General features: G+C 37.2%; 1 protein-coding gene across 1 annotated transcript in view; it reads left to right on the top strand.

The window, feature by feature from the left end:
- Nucleotides 1-20,860, top strand: part of MYRFL (myelin regulatory factor like) — a gene marked incomplete at both ends in the record, with an annotated part of 44,006 nt that extends 23,146 nt beyond the window's left edge. Inside the window, 15 exons of the mRNA XM_084306072.1 lie at nucleotides 890-1,090; nucleotides 1,498-1,606; nucleotides 2,079-2,188; nucleotides 5,994-6,157; nucleotides 6,761-6,824; nucleotides 7,980-8,065; nucleotides 9,163-9,234; nucleotides 9,340-9,386; nucleotides 9,505-9,666; nucleotides 13,687-13,761; nucleotides 16,407-16,491; nucleotides 16,715-16,789; nucleotides 17,946-18,054; nucleotides 20,604-20,678; nucleotides 20,774-20,860. Coding sequence (XP_084162198.1) covers nucleotides 890-1,090; nucleotides 1,498-1,606; nucleotides 2,079-2,188; nucleotides 5,994-6,157; nucleotides 6,761-6,824; nucleotides 7,980-8,065; nucleotides 9,163-9,234; nucleotides 9,340-9,386; nucleotides 9,505-9,666; nucleotides 13,687-13,761; nucleotides 16,407-16,491; nucleotides 16,715-16,789; nucleotides 17,946-18,054; nucleotides 20,604-20,678; nucleotides 20,774-20,860 — 1,521 coding nt within the window. The remainder of the gene's footprint in view (nucleotides 1-889; nucleotides 1,091-1,497; nucleotides 1,607-2,078; nucleotides 2,189-5,993; nucleotides 6,158-6,760; nucleotides 6,825-7,979; nucleotides 8,066-9,162; nucleotides 9,235-9,339; nucleotides 9,387-9,504; nucleotides 9,667-13,686; nucleotides 13,762-16,406; nucleotides 16,492-16,714; nucleotides 16,790-17,945; nucleotides 18,055-20,603; nucleotides 20,679-20,773) is intronic.
- Between the last annotated feature and the right edge of the window lie 1,277 nt (nucleotides 20,861-22,137).

Here is a 22,137-nt window from a genome sequence, read left to right as displayed (position 1 = left end):
GAAAAGAAAATCTCAGCCCTACAAAGCCCTATTCTTCCATGGTTGTGGCTTCCCAGCAAATGTTTTGATGCTTGTGAAAAGGCAACGGGTAGGGGCAGTGATCTCACTACCTCTTCCTATCTCCCTTCCTGCTCCTAGTTGTAATATATCTGTTGTGGAGCAAGGCTCCACTGCAGTGTAAACAGGGACAAAATGATCCTTTTCCACAAATGGTTTACAAATAAATTGGCAATTTTCCATTTAGGTAATGTAGTTGGGCTTCTTTTTTCCACTTACTCGTTTTCAAGGGTTATTTCTAGAAACCTTCTATACATGACATTTATGGTTTGGAGCATCTATTTGTGAGAACAGGACCTGTGAATTTAAACAAGATCATCTCTGAACCTCTCATCTGTTCAGTACAGGATTTCGGTACATGTTGGAAAAGTTTATGAAACAGCATGTGAAAGAATGAAACAAGTATGGCCAAAGCATGTAAAATTACATAAATATGTAAATATGTATTTTTGAACCACATGTGTTTAATCTCTGGATAGTTTTCTCTTTTCTAATTTCCAGCCTCAGCTCAAAGTTGCTGAAAAATTGAGGAAGGCTATATGGCATAAAGTCAAAGTTAAACTTTGAAAATCTTTGAACATTGATAATTTATCTTACTGTGATAATAAAATAGAATCCAGGGGAAAGACCAATGAGGCCAGTGCTTTATGAGCAGAAACAATTACTTAGGATTGACTCCACTCTGTTTTTTTGTTAGTGTTTAAAAAAAAACTCACAAATACAATTTAAATATTAAATATTTGTTATCTCATTTTCCCTGAATTGCTAATGGAATAAAGCAATAGTATATCTATGCTATGCTATCTTTAAATATATATATTTTTTCTCCCAGGCATCTAACCCAGGGCAGTTTGAGAATGACAGTGATGTACTGTGGCAGCGAGGACACGTTCCAGAGACGGTAGTCTATCACGGTCGAGTAGGAATTAACACAGATGCACCAGACGAAGCACTGGTTGTCTGCGGAAATGCAAAAGTTATGGGCAGAGTCATGCATCCATCTGACAGCCGAGCAAAAGAGAATATCCGGGAGGTGAGGGCTATGGAGTATTTAGGGCATTTATGTTTGCAACACGGCACGTGTATGGATCATTGTTCTGACGTGTGAAGCCGTGTCTTTATCTTGGGTGTGCTAAAATTCTGGCCTAAGGAAATGTGGCATAGCAGAGTGCTCTGTACAGCCATGGCCTGTGGCCTTTGGAAGAGGCTGACCACAGAAGCTGAGGGCAAATGTAAATGGGAGTTGTTGGGCTGAAGGGTAACTGGCAATGCAAATACAAACAGCACTCTGCTCGTGGGGAGTGGGAAGATTGTTTGTATTGTTTGATGCAAAGATCAGCCAAATGGCCATATTAGGCTTGTTGCTATGTCAGTGAAGTCCTAGATGCCACAACCATTCTCAATGTCTCAACACGTGAATCTTGGTATTTGCCCAACTAGGTTGATACGAATGAGCAGTTGAAAAGAATAACACAAATGAGGCTGGTGGAGTACGACTACAAGCCTGAATTTGCATCTGTTATGGGAATAAAAAATACCCATGAAACAGGTATTCAGTCAGTTCTGTTCCCATTTTTTGTTTACTTTTGCTGTTGTTCATTGTGCCCTAGTGACTTTTAACACCCTGCTATTTCATCTTCATTTCTAGTATACTTCAATTGCTTATTTTGCTGTGTTTGTCTTGCTAGTTGAAGGTGCCAAAATAAGATATTTCTGGTATATTTCCAAAATATTTCAATTATCAAAGGTAGAAGATGATTTTTCAAGGTTTAATGAGAATGAAGTACATGATCAGAAACAATTTTGTTCTTATGGAAGAGAAATGGGAAGGAAACTTTCAAGGTTTCTGTTTGTTTTCTGTAGAGTAGAAAAAAAAAAGTGAAATCCTGGATTTTCCTATCACAGAGAAATTCTAGAACATATTTGGCCCTACCTGCACCTTTTTGGGGTTGAGAACTCAACAATGGTCAATGGTACATCACTACCTTTCCTGACTTTTGTTTCTGCTATCTTGTGAACAGGAATAATAGCCCAGGAAGTGAAGGAGCTTTTACCTGAGGCTGTGAGAGAAGCTGGAGATGTTGCTTGCAATGATGGAGAAAAAATAGAAAACTTCCTCATGGTTGACAAGGTATGGCCTTGAGAGGGAAAGTGGAGGTGCGTGTTTAGATGTTTCCTTTTGTGTGTGGAGCTATAAACACATGCTGTGCTTTATACAAAGATGTAGGCCTGCATGTGGTATTTACAAAAGTAGCCTTTGGCAAATCATTGAGGAAAACTGAACCATCAGGTGTTAGTAAATGGCAGAATCTTTCAAAGACAGAAAGTATTTACATTGAAATCTTACAATCATTATGGTTGGAGAAGACCTTCAAGATCATCTGGTCAAATGACCATACAACAACAGACAAAAGGCAAAAAACTTCAAATTTGCTTAATAAAGTTGGATAGTGATTTCATAACACTGGGCCAACAAGTGATGCCCAAACATCCAAAACATTCTTTTAATTTCAGTGTTGAAGTTAATTAAATGCACCAGAAATGAGTTAAGCAATTATAACATTCCATTTGTTAAATAAAAATGTCGTTATTCTAAACCTCTGTGTAATCACTTCACACCAAAGGCAAATGTTAATTGTGTGTGCTCTGTGGGATTTTTTTTTTTTTTTTTGGCTATCTGAAATATTTATTATAACTTCAAAGTTATAGTACTGTAACATGTTTATGGTGCACAGAGTAATTGCCATGCTAATAGGTTGGAATCAGTGCCTTAGTCCATTGTCCTGTGCTCTCTTTCCCTACTTTTTCTGTAGAAATAGGACTGCAAGGGGCTGTCAGTCAGAGTCCAGTCACACCTGACCACTGACACCGCTTGTCCAAAACATTGCTCAGAGTGGCCCCTCTGTTTTGCGCTGGTTCACTGCAGGTCAGGGCCCACTTCCCAGCCTTATACCACTGACAGCTGATAATGGAAAGAGGGAGGTTTTCCAGATGGGTGACCTGTCTTGCATGGATGATGTCACGAACAAGATTCTTTATTCATGATAATCATTCATTTTCTCATTATTCTGTAGAAAACACAAGTTTACACCTACAAGCTTCAAGAACACATTTATCAAAATGTACTCCATACAAAGGTCTCATGAATTAAACACCTTGAATAAAGCTGTGGAAAGAGCATTTTCATGAACATCTCAGCATTCATGTTACCCATGTGAATAATTTCAGTTTTCAGATGGCTTACAGGAAAATAGTAGTTTGATGACAGTGACAGAAAACTTACTCTGTATCCTGCTTGTTGTAGCTTATAGCTCTCACTGCTTCCCTGTGGGTGTGCTGGAAGTGGTAGTAGGGTCTTTTTGTTGTCAGTCAGTGTGTGAATACGGGTCAGGGGAGGCGTGGAGAACAGCCAAGAAAAGTCAGACCATTGCCTAGCCCACTCTTTCTCCTCTCTTTAGGGGTCCAGACTGTTTTTCATCCTTCAGTTCCATCTGCTACTTAAAGGACATTCTACTTTCATGCCGACTAAGCATGACAAGGTTTACCTCCTGCAAGACGAACAAATGGGCTTTGTCTGCTTGAACAGAGGATAGGGGCTTTCTGGAGACAGTGTTGAAAAAGAGACATAGAAAATTTGCTCTATTTGGTCGGAGTTCCAGCTGATTTTTAGATTGTTATAGAAGAGCACTGGTGTTAGATACTAACATTAGGTTTATTTTGCCTTTTAGCCCTTCATTTTACATTGTGTAAGAGCTGCAACATTGTTTGCATTTTTTGAGTCCTAGAAAATTGCTTTGGGATAGTCAGTTTTGTTGTTGTTGTTGTTGTTTGTTTTTGTTTTCCTGACAAAACGTTTAGGTTGGACAATTGAGCTTTGATTTAATGGGAAAATAAACTGCAAAACATATCTGATAGAAATCTTTCTCTCTCTCTTTTTTTTTTTTTTTTTTTTTCTGAAGTGTCACACAACACACTGTAACAGTGCCTCATAGCTCTGCCGTTTGGGCCTGTCAAGTTGCCTTTCTCCTCTGTAGCTTGGCACTAGGCAGTGCCTACCAGAATTTGACCCAGTGATGTGACCTAGCCTACTGATAGAAACAGAGAAAGCCGCCTGCACCCTGCAGAGTGTCATTCTGCTATGGATGTGGCCCAAGCAGGAATGAGTTGTTACAGTGATGGCGTATTTACTACGTAGCTTTTCCTTGTCTACTTGGCTAGGTGGGATCACTTCACACTTTGCTCCTGGGTTAATAAGGTTAGGTAAATTACTGCAGTGTTATCTTGCTTTCTGCTCTTGTTCCTAACACCTGTTACAGAGCATGTGAATATCAATTCTGTGACATTAGTGAGGGGGACAGAGGCAGGAGAGAGATCTGTGTCTAACACGTCAAGGTGTATATTGAATTCAGAGCTTTGGGACAACTGATATCTTAGGTGGAATATCTGCTCCAAATACCTTGAGCTCTCATCGTCAGAATAGCTCAGTCCCTAAAGTAATAAAATGATATGTGGATGACAGTGCTTTATATCTTTGCCTTCAGTCAGGCAGGTGATAAGGCCTTGAACTATTTTATCTTGCATTCCAACTTTAGTTCAAGATAAGCATGATATTGGCTGGTGTGGTTGTGTCTCTTTGTCTGTTACCTGTGTGGTGCTGTTAAACTCAGTAAAACTAATCGATTTCATTAGAAGTTTGGACCAAGTTCTGCTATATTCTAGGGAACTCTATTACCTGGGTGAAAATTTGCTATTTTGGGACATGAATCTTTCTTCTCAGCCACACAGTGCTGAGTATTTTGTCATCAATGAGGCAGTACAACTCTAATCAGTCCATTTTTTTTTTCCCCTAAGAAAGTATTCCTTCATTTTTCCAGGTGAGCCATTTTCTCATTTACCTGAAGTCACCTAGAAGAGATTCGCACCTGATTTGACAAGAATGAAAAGGGTGGCTGCTACATACCACTGATATGAGGATGAGTGACCATATAATTGATTTCATGGTTGTAGGCACACGTGGTTATTTTGAAGTCACTCCTTAGTAAACAGAACATTGATCTTCTGGCGGTAGAGAAGTTTGCAACCTACCACCAGTACATGTGGTCTGGTTCTCTTTATATAAAGTGCTGTCCGTTTCTGTGGAAGGTAGTCACCTTTAAAAGAAAGGCATGTGTGGTATTTACAAGGAGAATGGCAAAGCTGCTTTTGTTGTAGTTGTCCATGATTTGAATAGGCTGGGCTGTTCAGCAACATTAAATGCCAGTAACAGCTTCATGCAAGGTAGCATCCAATAGCTGAAGTGTGTTTTTTGTTAGTATGATGAGAAAGCTGTTCTTCCAAGCACAGCAATGAAAGCATGCTGTTACCATGTTCCTGCAGTGGGTCAGTAACTATTTTTGGCTCAGAAATGGGTAAAATCCTTATTACCTGGATGGATGTACCAAGGATGTTCCTGTATAGCTCAAGTTATGTGTGGGACATAGATAGCAATTCTGGCTTGTTTCAGCCAGGTTAGTCTATCCTGTAGGTAAATAGTTGGAGATACATTTTGATAGGGGGTTTTGAAATCAACGTAACAACTGCAACACTACAAATCAAATAGTAGATGCTTGCTGTGACATCTTTAATGTTCAAAATTCAGCACAGTATAAGTTCAAAATGCAGTTTAAATTCTTGGTCTACAAAGCCCTTTAGCTTGTTCATTTCTTTTTCTGCAAATCCTCATTTTCAATTTACTGCAAATTGAACACAAGCAATTTTACAATCTAGCCAAGGGATTTTATAGCCAAAGTGACCTCCCATTTACCGTGAGTTAACTTGTGTTAGCATTTTAAATATTCAGCGTGTCCTTCCATAGGTGAATTCTGTACGCATTACTGCTTGTTGCATCTGATTGATTAATGTACTGTATCTGCTTCTGTCATTGTTTTCCTTCTCAGGATCAGATCTTTATGGAGAATGTAGGTGCGGTAAAACAGCTTTGCAAACTAACCAACAACCTTGAAGTCAGAATAGAAGAACTGGAACAGTGGAATAGAAAACTGGCCAGGCTGAAAGGGATAAGCAGTGTAAAGTCCACAATCAGCGGAGGGAGCACAGTCAGGTATCTCTGCCTGGAACGTTCTCTGATAGTTGTCACAGAAATTAATGAAATGGTGTCTGTGGTAGAAATGAAAACTGATTTTACTTGACAATTGAGTTCAGTTCATTTCCAGCATTAAAATTGTGCAAAAAATGCAAAATGCTTTTTTTTTTTTTTTTTTTTTAAGTCACTGACAACAGTAACATGTGAAACGGCTGTTAAATTGCAGTCATTTCTGTAGTTACTTCAGTTTCATAAATCAAGTCTAGATTATGCCCAGTTACAGCCCTGCAGCCTGGAAATTAATGCTAAGAGAAAACTGCAGAGCTTCTTTGGCAATAAAGAATCTTCATTAGTACTTCAGTGGAAGTGATGGGCATTTCCTATTTCTAAACCATTTCCCAAGCTTTCTTTGAAATGAAATGTAGCATGTAATAGCATTGACCTGAATGAGTTAACTGGAGGCCTTTGTTCTTGAAAATGAATCTGATAACTCTTTTGTCTTTCTCTTTTTAAATGGTACAGTTGCAAAAGCAAATTACATTAACACCCTATTGAAAAATCTCTTTTTCATTTATTACTTACTGAAGCATTTGAATGTCAGGGAGATCTTCTCTCTTACAGCAGGTGTAGTCGAGCCACCAGTCTTTTGCCATCGAGAAAATCAGCCCAGCTAAAATCCAGCAAGGTGAGTGAAACTAAATATGTGAAATATGCTTATGAGAGAGTTTTTGTAAGTGCTGAAATATAGGTGAAAGTTTTCATGCTTCCAGAAATATAAAAAAATTCCTTAGGTAGAATTAGTTACTATAATGCTAGAAGCTTAAAAGCTCCCTGAACTGAAATAGAAAATATGTATGAGACACTTCTACTTTCTCTCTATACATTGTGTGTATGGGGCAGATCCATACCATGTAATGGTGTGCCGAGGAGGCCATCAGGAAGGAATTGTTGAGCCAGTTACTTTGCTCATGTGGTGCAGTGCAGCCTTACATAGAAATGTAAGTTTGGAAGTTCAGTTCAGAAATACACACAGTGGTAGCTCTTCCTCAGCTTAGTTTCTTGGTGGAGTCTGTCTCTGTGGTTTGCTGTTTGCATCTTCCCTTTTGTATTGGTTAATACTGTCTTTTAGGTGGTTAAGACATGAATAGGATGTCCTTGTTATTCCTGGATGAATACCTCTTGCCCATATTCTTGTATAGAAGGAAAAGAACCCTTTTAACAGGGACTGAATGAGTTAGGAATATCTGCTGGCCTTTTTCAGGACAGTCTTCCCGGGTTCTTTAAGGTGATTCGATGCACGTTTGCCTACCTTGCTTTTGCCAGTGCAAAGAGCAAGAGAAAATAACAGGTTGAATGTTCTTTGTTCTATAAGGACAATCAAATGCTCCATGATCTAAGATCATTCCGCTTGTTTGAAAAGTGCCTTTCTTCTGTATGAACACCAACACTTGGTTTATTATGGTCTAAACATATAATGAAAGGTGCTCATCTTTCAGATGTGGCCATTGCTTACAGAGTTCTTCATATGATTTTAAAATACTCAAAGAGTATGAAAAAGGAAAGAGAGGAGCTGTTATTTTTATCCATCCTTTCTTCCTGTGTAATATTTTTGTCACCAGACTCTCAACAATGTGCAGCACTCTTACAATTTTAGGGAGCCTGCCATTACTTAAGTTTTTCTCTTTGGAAGTTGACCTCTGTATAAAAATGATGTGTATGGTTCCTCTGAAAGAAAAAAGATTAACTTTAAGTCTGACTAGTGTAGTACTTCTTAATCTACTAGTCGTACCTTAGGCATATGCCACTTAATTTGACCAAATGTTTGTGTTTTTTTTTCTAGGTTTGTTTGTCAAAGAGGAAAAAGTCTTGTTCCAGGAATATTTTCCGGGTGACTATAATAGCTTTGGTTGCTATTATGGCACTATGGTAACAACTAATTATCAAAAGTTGCCTTGTTTCTCCTTTCCTTTTTTAAATTATCAGAAAGATGAGTGAGATTTCTTTTTCTTTTTCTTTTTCTTTTTCTTTTTCTTTTTCTTTTTCTTTTTCTTTTTCTTTTTCTTTTTCTTTTTCTTTTTCTTTTTCTTTTTCTTTTTCTTTTTCTTTTTCTTTTTCTTTTTCTTTTTTTCTTTTTCTTTTTCTTTTTCTTTTTCTTTTTCTTTTTCTTTTTCTTTTTCTTTTTCTTTTTCTTTTTCTTTTTCTTTTTTTCTTTTTCTTTTTCTTTTTCTTTTTCTTTTTCTTTTTTTCTTTTTCTTTTTTTCTTTTTCTTTTTCTTTTTCTTTTTCTTTTTCTTTTTCTTTTTCTTTTTCTTTTTCTTTTTCTTTTTCTTTTTTTTTTTTCCTCTCACACTTCCTATTCAAAGGACAAAATATATTAAAATGAATAGTGAATATGCCTGGTAATATTGCAAAGTTGAAATAGTTTTAGAAAAGTGAGATATACATGTGGCACATGTACAACTAACCCCTGCCTATGTCAAAATCTATGGTGTACCTCAAGTGCACTCAGCAGCTCATACTACACCTGTAAAGCTGGACTCATGATTTCTTATACAATTGTTCTGTGCCTAAGTTCAACTTCTGAAGTACAGAGTGATTCTGTTCTGTGAAAAGAAACTGAACTTTTCCCCATTGTGGTGGGCAGTACTGTCACTCTAAAAGTTGAACGTGTGGCATTAGACTCATAGGAAGGAAATTACGCTTGGGACTTTGAGATTGCCATTTTCCGTTTCTAGTCCCCAAACCTGTGGCTCACAGTCTCTCCAAGAACTGAATACTTTGAACTGGCATTGTGATTCTATTTGCAATGAAATAATTGATCATATTTTAAGTTGAATTTAGCTGTATGAAAGTACCTCATCTAAATAATATTAAATTCAGTCAGAATTTTTCCCACTAAATGGGGAGTGATCAGATAATTAACTTTTACATTACTGTATTTGGACAAAGTGTTGTCAGGGTGTCATTAGTACTATGTAACTTAAGAGATGGATGTAAATCTACAGAATAATTCTCTTTCTACAGTGCTTTGACAATATCGACCCTTTATGTGCTTAGCCTTCATGACAGACATTTTGAAAAACATCCTATTTCCAGGCAAGTATTTGAATTAATATCAATATTAGACTGTGGACCAATCTGTTTTGGTCTACAGCTGTGAAGTCTGTTTCTTAATAAGTTGTTTTTGCTTTTCTTCATCAGCGCTTCCACAAGTTCTGTTGTAATCTTTCCCTCTACCACTACAGCAGGTACTGTATCTCTGCTAGTTTGCATACATGTAGCAAGCTTTCAATTTCTATGCTATTATAAAATGCTAATAGATACACAGCACTGGTGAGAATTATGTCTTTTTTTTTTTTTCTTCAGCATTGCAGGAAAACACAATTTCTCAGAGCACGCAACCCAACAGCAGGATTCCTGAAGTGAATTTCTGTAACATTTTGCCTTGTGACAAGGTCTATTGTTGTCCAATTTATCAACCAAACTTCAAACACCTAATCTATGAGAAAACTGATGCAGAAGAGAAACGTAAGTTGAAATGTGAATTTCTATTTGTTATTTGAATAAAGACTCTATGAAGAGTGTGGAGAAAGGAGCAAGCATCTTTTAAGGTAGTTAGCTTTGTAAGATAATGCCTAGTCCACAGCATTTCAGAACTGTTGATATAACTACTCATCACTCCTGTCAGTATGTTTTTGAAAAATCTGGCCTGGTTACTTCCAGGAGTTCTGGGTCCTAAAATGTTTTGTTAGGTGTCACTGTTCTTGATAGCTATTTATGGTAAATGATTTGATGTGAACCAGAAAGTCACTAATCCCTTTAATTATCCTTTGGTTTCAATCGGCTAGGAATTGATTGGGCATAGCAGAGGGTGGATGAACATATTTAAAACAAAAACCAAAACACTTACTAGTGTCACACTGTGGTGATACTGTATCTTTTCTGTGGGCAGAGACAGAAATTCAGCTACTGGAAGACATAAAGCTTAGTTATAACTGCTCATTCAGGCAGGGCTTTTGAGTAGAGAACTGTTATTTGAAAGCAGAGCTCTATGAAACAAATTACTTTAATGAATTCTCTTTCAGATATTGTCTGCAATATGATGTGTGTGTAATATATGAGTAGGTATATTGTTTACAATTTTTATAACATTTATAAGAGAGAGTTTATACATGAGGGTACATACAAGTTTTTGCAGTCAGTATTCCTCAATTCTAGACCTTAATACTGTTGATGTCTAGAAGCAAGTGCTAGTGTTACTAAATCCAACATTCATACTCTTCCTTTCTTGTCCTTGAGAACAATTCTTGCATCAACCACAGTTGACAAGTAAAGGTGAAATTGGGGATGGACACAGTTCAGCCTCTGAAGTACGAATTTCTACAAGGGCAGGCATTGCCAATTGCTGTGAAACTCTTGTCACATGAACTGGTTCAGTGGGGTTCACTCACTGGCTGTTCTTTATACTGCAAAGTGCTGTTGTCTGCGGACGGGCTGCATGTTAGTGGTCCTTGTGATTCGTGTGATTAATGCTGCAGTAAGCCCCGTGGCAGATAGAGCTCAGTACAGTGCTTTCAGGAGGTCATATATCTAAGTGATTTGTATTGGTCTGAAACCTGAAAGAGTGTTGATTAATTAAAAAGACGTTAATCTCATTTACAAATGAGGGAACTGTAGACAGCTGAAAATGAAATATGAAAACATTCTATCCCCAGCTGGCTGCTTTTGATATTAGGTGGAAGGAGAAGATAAGAACAAACACAAAGCATTACATTCCCAAGGTCTTATGCTCCAAATAGCATTAAGTGTGGATCCAAGAGTGAAAAATCAACACAGTACACAAGCTACTGAAAGATTTCAGATCTGCACAAGTTTAATGAAGCTGAGTGTGTCCCCAGACAGAAGGTAACAATGTCAATACAAAATCCAAACAGAAGGAAATCCAACAAGCTGCTTAATGTAGCTGTAGCCAAGGTAAATGAAAAGGAAAATGTTTTTGAAAGAAAAAGCTGAACACTAAGTATGGGGAATAATCAAGACAAAAAGCGGGCATTTTAGGATCAGCTGATTAGTCTGATTCATGGAAAGCTAAACCTGTTTGAATTACATGCTAATTTATGAGTGCATTTTTGACAGACCGTCTATTGTTCTGCCATACTGGTGCAGGTGCAGACCACTACTGAGTGCACCTGTTGTAGATCCTTTGCATCTCAAATTTGTTGAGGAAAAGACTGTTATCATAGAATCATTAAGGTTGGAAAAGACCTTCAAGATAATGTGGTCCAACCATCGCCCTACCAGGAGTGTTCGAGAAGAAACAAAAGCATTCATTAGGAAGACAAATTTTATTAAGCAAAAATTCAGCACATTTTTATGTAGTCTATCTTAATATAGCTGTTTTTCTTCATGCTCTATTTGTCATAAGAACTGGAATTTCTGAAGGATTTAGAGTTTTTAACTCCTATTGACTTCAGTGGGAATGAAGAGTGTGAATATCTTTCAGCATCTGGGCCTTGCATTGGCTTATGGGACAATGAAAATAGCAATACTGTGAAGAGTACAGAAACAAGGAAAAATAAATTTCTATACTGGTTACTGATTCAGTTTAAACAGACGAAATCTTAGTGAAGTGAATCTGTCTTTGTTCTAGTTTTTGTACAAATTTCTGATACCCATTTAACACTGTTCTTCCATCATCTGCTAAACCAAGAATCATAGTATTAAATGTTTAGTAAATTAAAATATGTAGTAAGTATACTTGCAAACACTTGCATAGCTGAAGCATTTCATCTACAGGGAGAACATCATTATTTCAGTGAACAATCTTATGCCTTTACAATTGGATGTAGGTTTTCCTACAGAATGGTTCTCTGTTAATGAAAATGCAAAATGTTAGGGAACAGTCAGTGCACTGTTATCACATCCAGACTATTAAAAGAAAAAAAAAAAAAAAGGAAGAGACAGAAAGGAAGATGTGACAACTACTTTGTAAATTAAAAGGAAGAATAAGGGAGTGAATAAGCCATTCTGAGATCTGTCCCAGGACCTGCTGTGGATGTATAACTGATTGCCATGTGTCCAGAAGCCATTTTTCTGTGTGTGTGACTGCAAATCACAGTGTAAAGAAATGGGACAATAGTCGGCTGCTAAATGTAACAGTTACCATCTAAGTTGGTAGAACTGGAAGATCTGTATGATGAGCAAGTAAAATGGATGCAAGGAGTAACTAGCAGCAGTATCACTAATTTATAACAAAACTCAAAACTGATGGAAATCTCCATTTATTTAATTATTATTATTTTAAATTTTGTATTACTTCACTTCTAGGTCCTCGGATTCCAGTTGTTAATTAATGTCGTTCCATGCTCTAAGTTACCTACTAGCATGAGAAAAGTCTGGATTTTCTTATTTCCCAATACCGAAATAAAAGGAAAACCAAAATATGGAATAAATAAATAAGTAAAGAGCAATGTCAGCCTAGCTGTCTTATTTCAGTATCAGTGGAATTATGCATTTTGATCCTTACTTTTGTAAAATATTTTTTTATATAATGAAATAATGAATTCTGTTCTAAACAGTTGTTCTGAAATCAGAATGTTTACTTTGGAAAACACGGGAATGGAGTACTTCAGTATTCTGTAAATACACAATCCCATTTTTTATTTTTTTTTCCCCAAATAAAATGGTGTTTGATGAAGCAAGTTAGTTTAGGCAAAATAAACATTTCTTGGTGCTAGTTTATTGGTAACATTCCTCTAGACAGGTTTTTGGCTGTCAATTAACGTAAAAGCACAAGATGAGCCTTAAACCATCTCCTGTGAGCTTGAAGGGCCTTTTGCTTTCCCCAGGTTGTACTGTGCGATGATTATTCAAAAGATACTCTAAAGTTCACTTTTCTAGACAAGTGCTGAGAAAATTAATAGAGTAAAAAATCCATCAACTTATATTTGACAGCCTAGTTCCGTGTTAGAAATTACAGAGATGACACAGTGAATGTGGAGATTATGTTGTTAGATTTCTGCATTAGTTTCTTTAGTTTGGTGACTCATCCCTCTGTGCCTGAAGCACTGTGCCTTGGGTCAGTCCTCAGTGTCTTACATCTCAAATTCAAAAAGCTAAGCTATTCCTCTGGCCTGTGTGTGCATGGCAGATGCCTACTTACTCATTTTCTGACTAATAAGACAGAGTAGCTTTATGACCAGAGTTGTGCTGAAGTGCTTGGCTGGATCTTGACTTTCACCCCGCCTTTCTATTATAACAAGAGGTGATATTCTGTGTGGGGCATGAAATCTTTTCTAGTAGGCTATTTTTTTGAAATGTTTTAGATATCCTGTAAAATTTCAGAATCTTGTTTCTTGTTATCTACAGGTATCATTTGTCTGTAGTCTTCTGAGTAGAGGTGGTTTGCATTTTAAAGGTTTCTCTTGTTGGTTATGCATACCTTCATCCAAGAGATAATTAACATATCTTATGGACTTGTATTCATATTTTGCTGCTACAACTGTGCAAGGCTAACTTGGAGACTTTTGGATATACCTTCTCTCATAGGAAACAAAAGTAACAAGTTACCTGGAAGAAAGCCAGACAAAATAGCTGATGGAAGACCTAATCTTGGAAACGACTGTAAGTCCCATATTATTTTTTTAACTGTTGAAACGTATAATTGTGTAACTTTGAAAGGCTGCCTTTAGACTTGCAATTCTGTTACTGGAATTTAGAGAAGTTTAAATTATAACTGGTCATTATAGGAAATTAGAGTTTAGGACTCTACTAAATACCTGAGGTTCACTGTAATTTTCTTGTCATTCCAATTTATTCTTATATGTTTGTTAGATTTTTGTAGACATTCTGGCTGCCCTCTCTCATGAGTTCTTAAACGTGGCTTCAGATGCAATAAAACAACAAATGTCATTTTTCTTCATGAGCTAAAACTATGCAAGGTGCTCAATACTGCTCTTATACAGTAAAATGCTTAAGCATATGAGCATGGCATTTGTGTGCAGGAGATGCATGTTAAGAGTGTAAAGGAAGTGCTTGGGGTTTGGCCCAGTTGACCTAGTGTCTACTAGGTCAACATCAGCTGCTGAAGGGGGACATCTCTGCCTTAGGATCCTGACACTACCTGTGTTAGTGGAGGTGAAAGAAGGTTCTTTGAGATGTGGCTCAACTTTGACTTCAGGCTCCCCTTTTGTTGACTGTGCATTGCCATTATGAACTGAAAAAACTTTTTTTTCATTTTTTTTATTTTTTTTTCTCCTTTTTCCTTTTTCCTTTTTTTCTTTTTTTTTTCTTTTTTCTTTTTTTTTCTTTTTTTTTCCTTTTTCCCTTTTCCTTTTTCCTTTTTCCTTTTTCCCTTTTCCTTTTTCTTTTTTTTTTCTTTTTCTATTTTTTTCCTTTTTGTTTTCTTTTTCTTTTTTCTTTTTTTCTTCTTTTTCTTTTTTCTTTTTTTTTTTTTTTTTCTCCTATTTTTCTGTGAAGATGGGTTGCTGCTGATTACGTGTCTTCTCAGGGCATGTTCTGGCATTCATTCTGTATGAACAGAACTATACCTAATCTTTAATATTTTTGCGGATGCTCTGGTCTTTTTTCTGTTTGTTTAAAAAGGTTTGATTAAAGATCAGGCAATACATGATAAAACATCCATAAACAGACATGCACGTAAAGCATGTTGTTACCTAGGGCCATGTGAGGAACAGAACACAGGTTCTGCTTGTTGCCTGGGTATGCCGCCAGTGGGATGATCTTGGAACAATCATTCCTCTTCTGATTATTTTACAGTGGATACACACCTCAGAGTGGGACCTTTGCGGCATTGCTATGATGCATGTTTTAATGAGATGCTGTGTCACAGGGAAATGTTCTTCTGTGCTAGTTCCTTGAGACGAACATGCTCAATTTCCATCTGTTAATGAAGTGTACGTGTGGAGATTTGCATGGTGAAAGCTGAGTACATACTATCACACAGGTGTTTTATAATCAGAGCTCAGGTTAGCTGATAATCAAGTTCCTCTGCAGAACAGGGAACTGTTTTTGTAGAACAGAGGAACAAAACCACAAAAACAGCATTCCCAGTCCAGTGTAGACAGCAGGTTAGGCCTGCTGAACCATGTCCTCCATGTGCTTTCTGCACCACTTTGCCAGATTTGAAGTATTAGCATCTTGATACTCGAGGGAAAAGCTGGAGTCTGGCTAAAGCCTAGGCCCACTCAGAGGATTAAACCAGTTCACCCCCTTCTGTTTTTGGACCTTCACAATTCAGACTGAAGAGACCCAACACAGGGGTCTGAGATGTTGCCTAATTATGCACCTACACTAATCAGATACTGTAGGTGTATCCAGAGGAAATAAGCTTTGCAGGATGCAGGGCAGCACAGTGACTCCTAGGCCACCTGTGAAAGCAGAAGCTGTGCATCTCTACTTGCACACTGGTTTTTGCCACTTAACTTTCCACAGAGCTCAACTGCCTCAGGGAGGAGCCGTGTCATTGTGGCTATTCTCTTCTGCTCACCATAACTAGGCACCTTAGAGAATACCTGCACTGCACAGAGGTATCACAGGAAGCAAGGTTCTTCCAGGTTCAGGATGTAAGCTTTAGGAAGTTATCAGTACAGTAGTGCTGTTATCAGCCTGTTAGTGCTGTTTGTAGTCCTTCCTATTGCCACAGTTTACTTAGGATCAAAGTGCATACATATTTTGGTTAGATGAGCCTATTTTGATTCATATTTCATGTTATTCTTATATGTAGAATATTACAGAACTCTAAGAAGTTCTTGGAAATCTTGGAAGTTAATGGCAGAATTTTATGAAGAAACTATAATATTCATCAGGGTTAGGTGTTTTTTCTGCACACAAAATAAGAAGCAAGCTCCATTCCATATTATTTCTCTCAGCAAAGATATTGATTTTCAGATTAATAGTTGTTTGCATGCGTGTGGCTTCTAGTACATTAAAATGAATGTTGCCATGTTTGTATCCTACTTGGACTGCCATCAAAACAGCCTTCAATGTTTGCTCAGAAGAAAATATTACAGTATTAGGTGCCCACATATTTGTCTTCACGAATCCAACAAGCATTTTATCTCCCCTGTAACTGCAGAATGAAGGCAATCAACCAAAGGCTTTTTACTGAGAGCCAATTTAAACCTGTAGCAACTCCTGTAGTGGCAGGCAAGGGAGTAGCTGCCACTGTATTACCTGCAATTTTATTATGCTCTTATTTAAGATTTCTGAAACAAACAAGAAGAAAACATTATTCTTTATATTTTTAGGGATTGATACAACTATCAGTTCCATACAGATTTTGGAAACACAGCAACGCATTGACAGTCGCTGTTGTAAAAACCCACAGTGCAGGTAGGTAAATTGTTTTTATTATGCTTTATTAAACTGGAATAGAATACCATTAATGTGGCATGGCTACCTGGCTGTCTCTTCTCACAGTTGTTTCCTGTCACGTGCATGCATTTTTCCTATCTCTAAATATTTTTTTCTTTTTAAATTTAAATGCAATTTCCATGTTTTCACAGATAAACTACCTATCTTTAAATCCTATGTGCATTAATATCATCTTTTTCAGGTCTGGAAATTACAGCTATCTTATTCCTGTTAACAAGTATACACCCGTGGATGTAGAAATCTCACTGGAAATCAAGTAAGTACAATTAAATATAATATACATTTTCCAAGATAGTGGCTCATTTTTATTTTTTTTTTTAATACAAATTATTTGCTGATTTCTTTTGGGGTTAATCTCTGATAAAAGACAGTGATAACCAGAATAGCTGCCAAGGACTCTGCTAGATGACACTTCATGAATCCTGTCTCTTCAATACAGTGATCTGCGAAGTTATGTATGGCCTTTAGGTCCAGTCTTTTCATTTTGCATATTACCCTTGTAAACATCCTCCTTGTTTGGATAACAGGAAATACAAAGTGCTCCTGAAGTGCCTGCTTATTTTCTACAACAACTGAAAATTTGCCTTTTGAGTGTAACAACCCACCCGTATAGGGATTAATACATCATACTCAGAGTTTCACTGAAGTAGTTGCTGAATTTATGTTGAATATTGGTTTGTGGTTTAGGGGGAGAGAGATTTTCAATCTGTATTATACTTTTCTCAGAAAAGCCATCTGGGAAGATAGGAAATGCTTGACGCTCTCTAGGGATAGTTTGGAGAAGGTATGACTACAGGGTCTTTGCAATTGAAGAATTCTGAATGAAATTCTATTTATCAATGTGTTCCCAGACAAAGGGATTTTTCTACTTCTTTTTAATGACATATTTGCATGTGTACAGTGACAAATGGGAGCTATTTATATAGATAGGTACCTGTCTGAAGGCTTATTGTGGGTTCATCTTTCATAAGGTTGTCTGCTGTTGTGTTTAGATGCCCACGTACCCTCTGGCATAGGCACGATATGCCTATGTATGATGTAAGCTGTGCAATTCAAGCATGTCATGACCATTCATTTGTACAAAAAGCCAAATATGATAGTTGCCAGTATGAATGTGCTTAAAGTTTGAGGAAGTTTACTGTATTTTCTAGATTTATCTTAACAGCTGCAAAGACCACCCAGGTTTCCAAATAAAAAAGCTTCCTCTTTTCAGGGGAGGGAGTGGGACAAGTTTAGAGGTTGGTGTCTCAGGTTTCTTCATATTAACTAGGGAAGTAAGTTCCTCTGCTTTTTTTTTTTTTCTCCACAATTCAAGTCTTTGGAATTTTTCATTGTGTTTATATTGTATTATATCTATGGTTCTTCTATTTAAGAGCAATGGGATAGATCCTTGTTTTTCTTTTTTCTTGAAGCACCACAGAACCATTAATTGTATTTCTCTGCAAAGTTACATTTGGAAATTATTGCTCCTACTATTCTTCAAGACAAAGCAATGGGAAAGATTTCTTAGGAACCACACAGGTAATACATTTTCATCAATACTCTGGCTTGGGGGGATCATTTTTATATACTGCCTGCCACATGGCTGTTTTTTCATCTCTTACATAAAAGGTACTGTGCTGTTTGAAAACAGCATATAGGACAAAGTGTCCAGTTTTCTGACAGGTTTGGCTGCTGAAGCCATACAGTGCTGAAATAATCTGTGATTAACTTTCACCTCTCTCCTTGCCCTCCAGAATGTTGTTTCCTTCTATTAAATTTGTTTGTTTTTCATAAAAGCTTCAGAATCTCCTAGCTAAAAATGTCATGATCCCTTGATTCAAGCAACATTGTGTGGATGCGTTCTGGAGTAGAGGGAGATGTGGAAGGTGGAAAAGACTTGTCATAATATTTAGCTGTACTGGATAGTCCTACACACCACTGATTGTAAGGAATGAATGAGATGATAAAGAGACACCATGAAGATCTTAATGTCCAATGTCTGGAAAGGAGGATAGCTGATGACAACTAGTCAAGTTGGCCTTATCAATAGCACATTTAGGGTCCACCATGAGAACCTGACTCATAAAATTAATGGCTGCAAAATTCTGATCTTGGTTAAAGCAGTAGAAATTGAAATAATGCATTGAGTCTACCAGTCCTGGCTAGTTTTGGCATGGCCCTAATGAGATAACTAGGATGCAGTCTTCCTGAAAAAGTAGGTTTTCTACTGAAATTTATAAAAATCTGTCTAGTGACTCTCTACAATTATAGTTTTGAGCCTATTCCAGCCTAACTCACCACTATAACATGCTGTAACTCTAGAGAGAGTCAAGAAATAGGAGTATTTTTCACCCATGGCCTTAGGATTTCTCCAAATTTAATGGTACTTTTCCATTATTGTCTTAAGGGTAGTGAATTACAATTTTTAGGCCGTGAATTCCCTGAAAACAATAGTAGTTTTCCCCTTTATTTCTGTGCAAACAGGAGTTTACAAATAAATCTCCCTAGGGAAAGTTCTTCCGTGTAAAAGCAAGAGATATTTTCATTTCATTCTCTTGATCATCTAGATGGGAATAATAGCTGTAAAAACATGTTAGCTTTTCCCAGGCAAGCTGAGCTTGCAAACTTTTCCCAGTAAATTGTTGAAGACCTTAAACGCCTTTCAAATTCTCTGGAAATATAAGACACTTTCATGTGACCAGGTCCTCGGATTTATCTACATCGATTGGAAATGTTTATTCTGGCTAAAACAGTGGGAAAGGCAGAAGCAAGGACAGTAGCATTTCCCCTACACATTGTAGGAGAAACCTTTGTGAAAATGAAGTCATTTCACTGTCTTCTTTAGATTTCTGATCTATGGTACCACACATGATAAGTTCTTAATTCTTTTAAATTACTTTTTTTGCTGCTTTGACAAATTAGAGCTGTTGGGGTACCTTTGTCCTTAAGTTGACTTTCTGATAAACTCTTCAAATGTCTTTCCAAAAAGTTACAGGCTTCTCTGCAGCTGCTGCAAAGCTGTCAGACTGCAGTAAATAAGTTGTCCAAGTTTTGACCTGTCTGCCGTAATTCTAACAGTTTTTAATATTAAGTCAGACCTAGGGAGTTTTCTCATGCAGAAGTATTCTTCAAGCTTACTGCCAAAAGTGGTCAAAGAGATTTCCTGTGTCAACCTGAAATCTACATCAAAAGACTAAAGCTCAGTAGCCTCCAGCAGCAGTCAGCATTCAAGTTTGACATGACTCGGAATAGAAATGCTGCCTGGTTGGATAATTCTTTTCAAGAAGATTTTCCTAAGGACTGGAAGGCTTATTCCTTACCAAAGGGCAGGATGGCAATCATTTAGACTCTGAGCAATTCTCATGTAAGTCTTATCATGTGAGCATACCATCTCCAACAGAGAGAATGTGTCAGAAAGTGGAGGGAGGAAGGAAAGATGAAGGAGGCACTAGAAACTGATGAAATAAAGTTATCATGGGCAGACCAAAATGGATCATTAGGTCAACAAGAGGTGAGGACTGAATTTTATTCAATGTAGCATAAAAATTTCAGATACAAATTTTCATTTGTACATGACAGGTCACTGCAGTCAAAAGTACAATGAAATCTTTCCTGCAGCTGTTTTTGAAATACGGAGTAAAAATGCTGCTTATATCTTCAGAATATACAGAGAAACTTTCACTGCCTACTGAGGACTGCTAATGTCACTGTTTCAAAAAAAAGCAGCATTGCAATTTGCTACCGTTACACCTCAAAGCTTTTGGGCCACCTGGCACATCAGGGACAATCTCTACTTGCAGTGGCGTTTGCTTGGAAAATGAGAGCGAGAGAGTTATTCAGAGCCAGCTGCGAGCTGCTGGGAGCCAGATGTCTGTCAGTTCCTCCGCAGGGCTGATCAGAGCAAACCCCCAGTTGCAAGGTTTAAAGTCAGCACTTTGTCTTTAAATGCTCCGACTGTAGCTTTCAAGTCTTGTTATCGTAATTACTTTGCACCGCATTTATCAATGAAATGTTTCCACAGCCTATCCCTCTCTCCGACTGAATGTGAAATAAGGTTATCTAATCTCTCTCTCTCATTTATCATCTAGGGACGTCAGCATATTTGGACTCTGCCTGTGGCTAGGCTGTATGACAGTGCATACTACTTCCGTGTAGCCGCACCGGTAAGCCCTTTTCGGATGGGAACACGGCAAAAGACAAGTATCATTGGAGCTGACAGAAGATCTTACATGAATCTCCTTTATTTTTTCTTCTGCAGGGTTTTGCAAGCTGCTCCACAGATCCTTATTTTGCTGGAATGTTTTTTACTGATTACTACTTCTATTTTTATCGGCAGTGCAACTAAAATGTTGCCAATAGTTCTGTCCTCAGGGAAAAAAACAACAATGAAGCTCTTGATATGAAAAAGAGACTGATGTATGGCCCTGTATTTTGTAAAGCTTTTACCAAGATGTATGACATTTTCTTGTTTGTTTTGCTTTTAAATTAAAAAAAAAAGGAGAAAAATAAAATGTTGTTCAACCACAAGTGTGGTTCTGCATTTCCAGGAACTGTTTCTAAAAGGACATGAGACAACTGAACACATGATGTGTAAACAAGTAATCTCATTGATCTTAGTGAAGTGGCATGATATTGTACATACAACAGACAAGAAAAAAAAAAGAAAAAAGAAGGGGGTAGGAGCTCTGCTGAGCTGGGATATACTCTAGTCTTCAGAAGATGGTAAGATAATAAAATATTTGCAGTCAGGAGACCTGCAGACCTTTACTTTCTCTTAGTAACTGCTGCCCTTTGTTTGTATATAAATCCACTTCTTTTCCAAACAAAACCAAGACCAAACAAAACTTCCAGAGAGAAGTGAAGCACTGTGCAAGTGCCCTCTAAAATAAGTGCTGCAAACTGGGGAACTGCAGTTCAGTTCCCGTGTTTGTATTTCCATTTCAGAAAGTAGTACCATCATTACTATTACGGTTGTGCAACTTAATGATGCAGCTGCTGTTTGCGTGAGATGTGTTTCAGCTACTTTTTTTTTTTTTTTTTAAATTCTACAATAGGAATGAAGTATTTACTCCTAATTTCAAGTTATTTCTTTCTTGGTGGTTGTGATTTGTGCTAATGTGATGAAAGAAGAGAAACAGTTGACAAGAAGAATGTCTTGCCTGCACAGCTTTCTAAGATGAATGTGAATACACACTTGCATAGGAGAAATCTTTCTGCTTACATTGAGGAAATATATTTTTAAGGCAAAGCTATTTGAATGAAATTTGAAATTACTCGCTCAGACAAAAGGAGCACAGATGTAATAACCAAGTGCAGTATAAATAGCATCATGAGGCATTTCTAGAACAATCATTCATTTTGTGTAGAGAAGAGAAAGTAAATATAATGGAGAGACTGTAGGCTTTCAAAGATTTATAATGTAGAAGTTAACATGTGAACAACCTTACTCTGAATGAAATTCTTTATTTAGCGGTGGAAGGAAAGCATTAGGAAGGAAAATTAATCTCTAAATATGAACTGACCACAGTCTTTGTAAACACCCATGTGTCTTAATTGTGCATTTCTTGCCTGACAATGAAATGGTAGAGTTTAACGTGTTTCTGTGGCTTCATTTGGCATTTC

This window comes from Netta rufina, assembly GCF_964035555.1.
Source record: "Netta rufina genome assembly, chromosome: 1".
Taxonomy (NCBI): Eukaryota; Metazoa; Chordata; class Aves; order Anseriformes; family Anatidae; genus Netta; species Netta rufina.
This window is presented reverse-complemented; position numbering and strand designations above follow the sequence as displayed.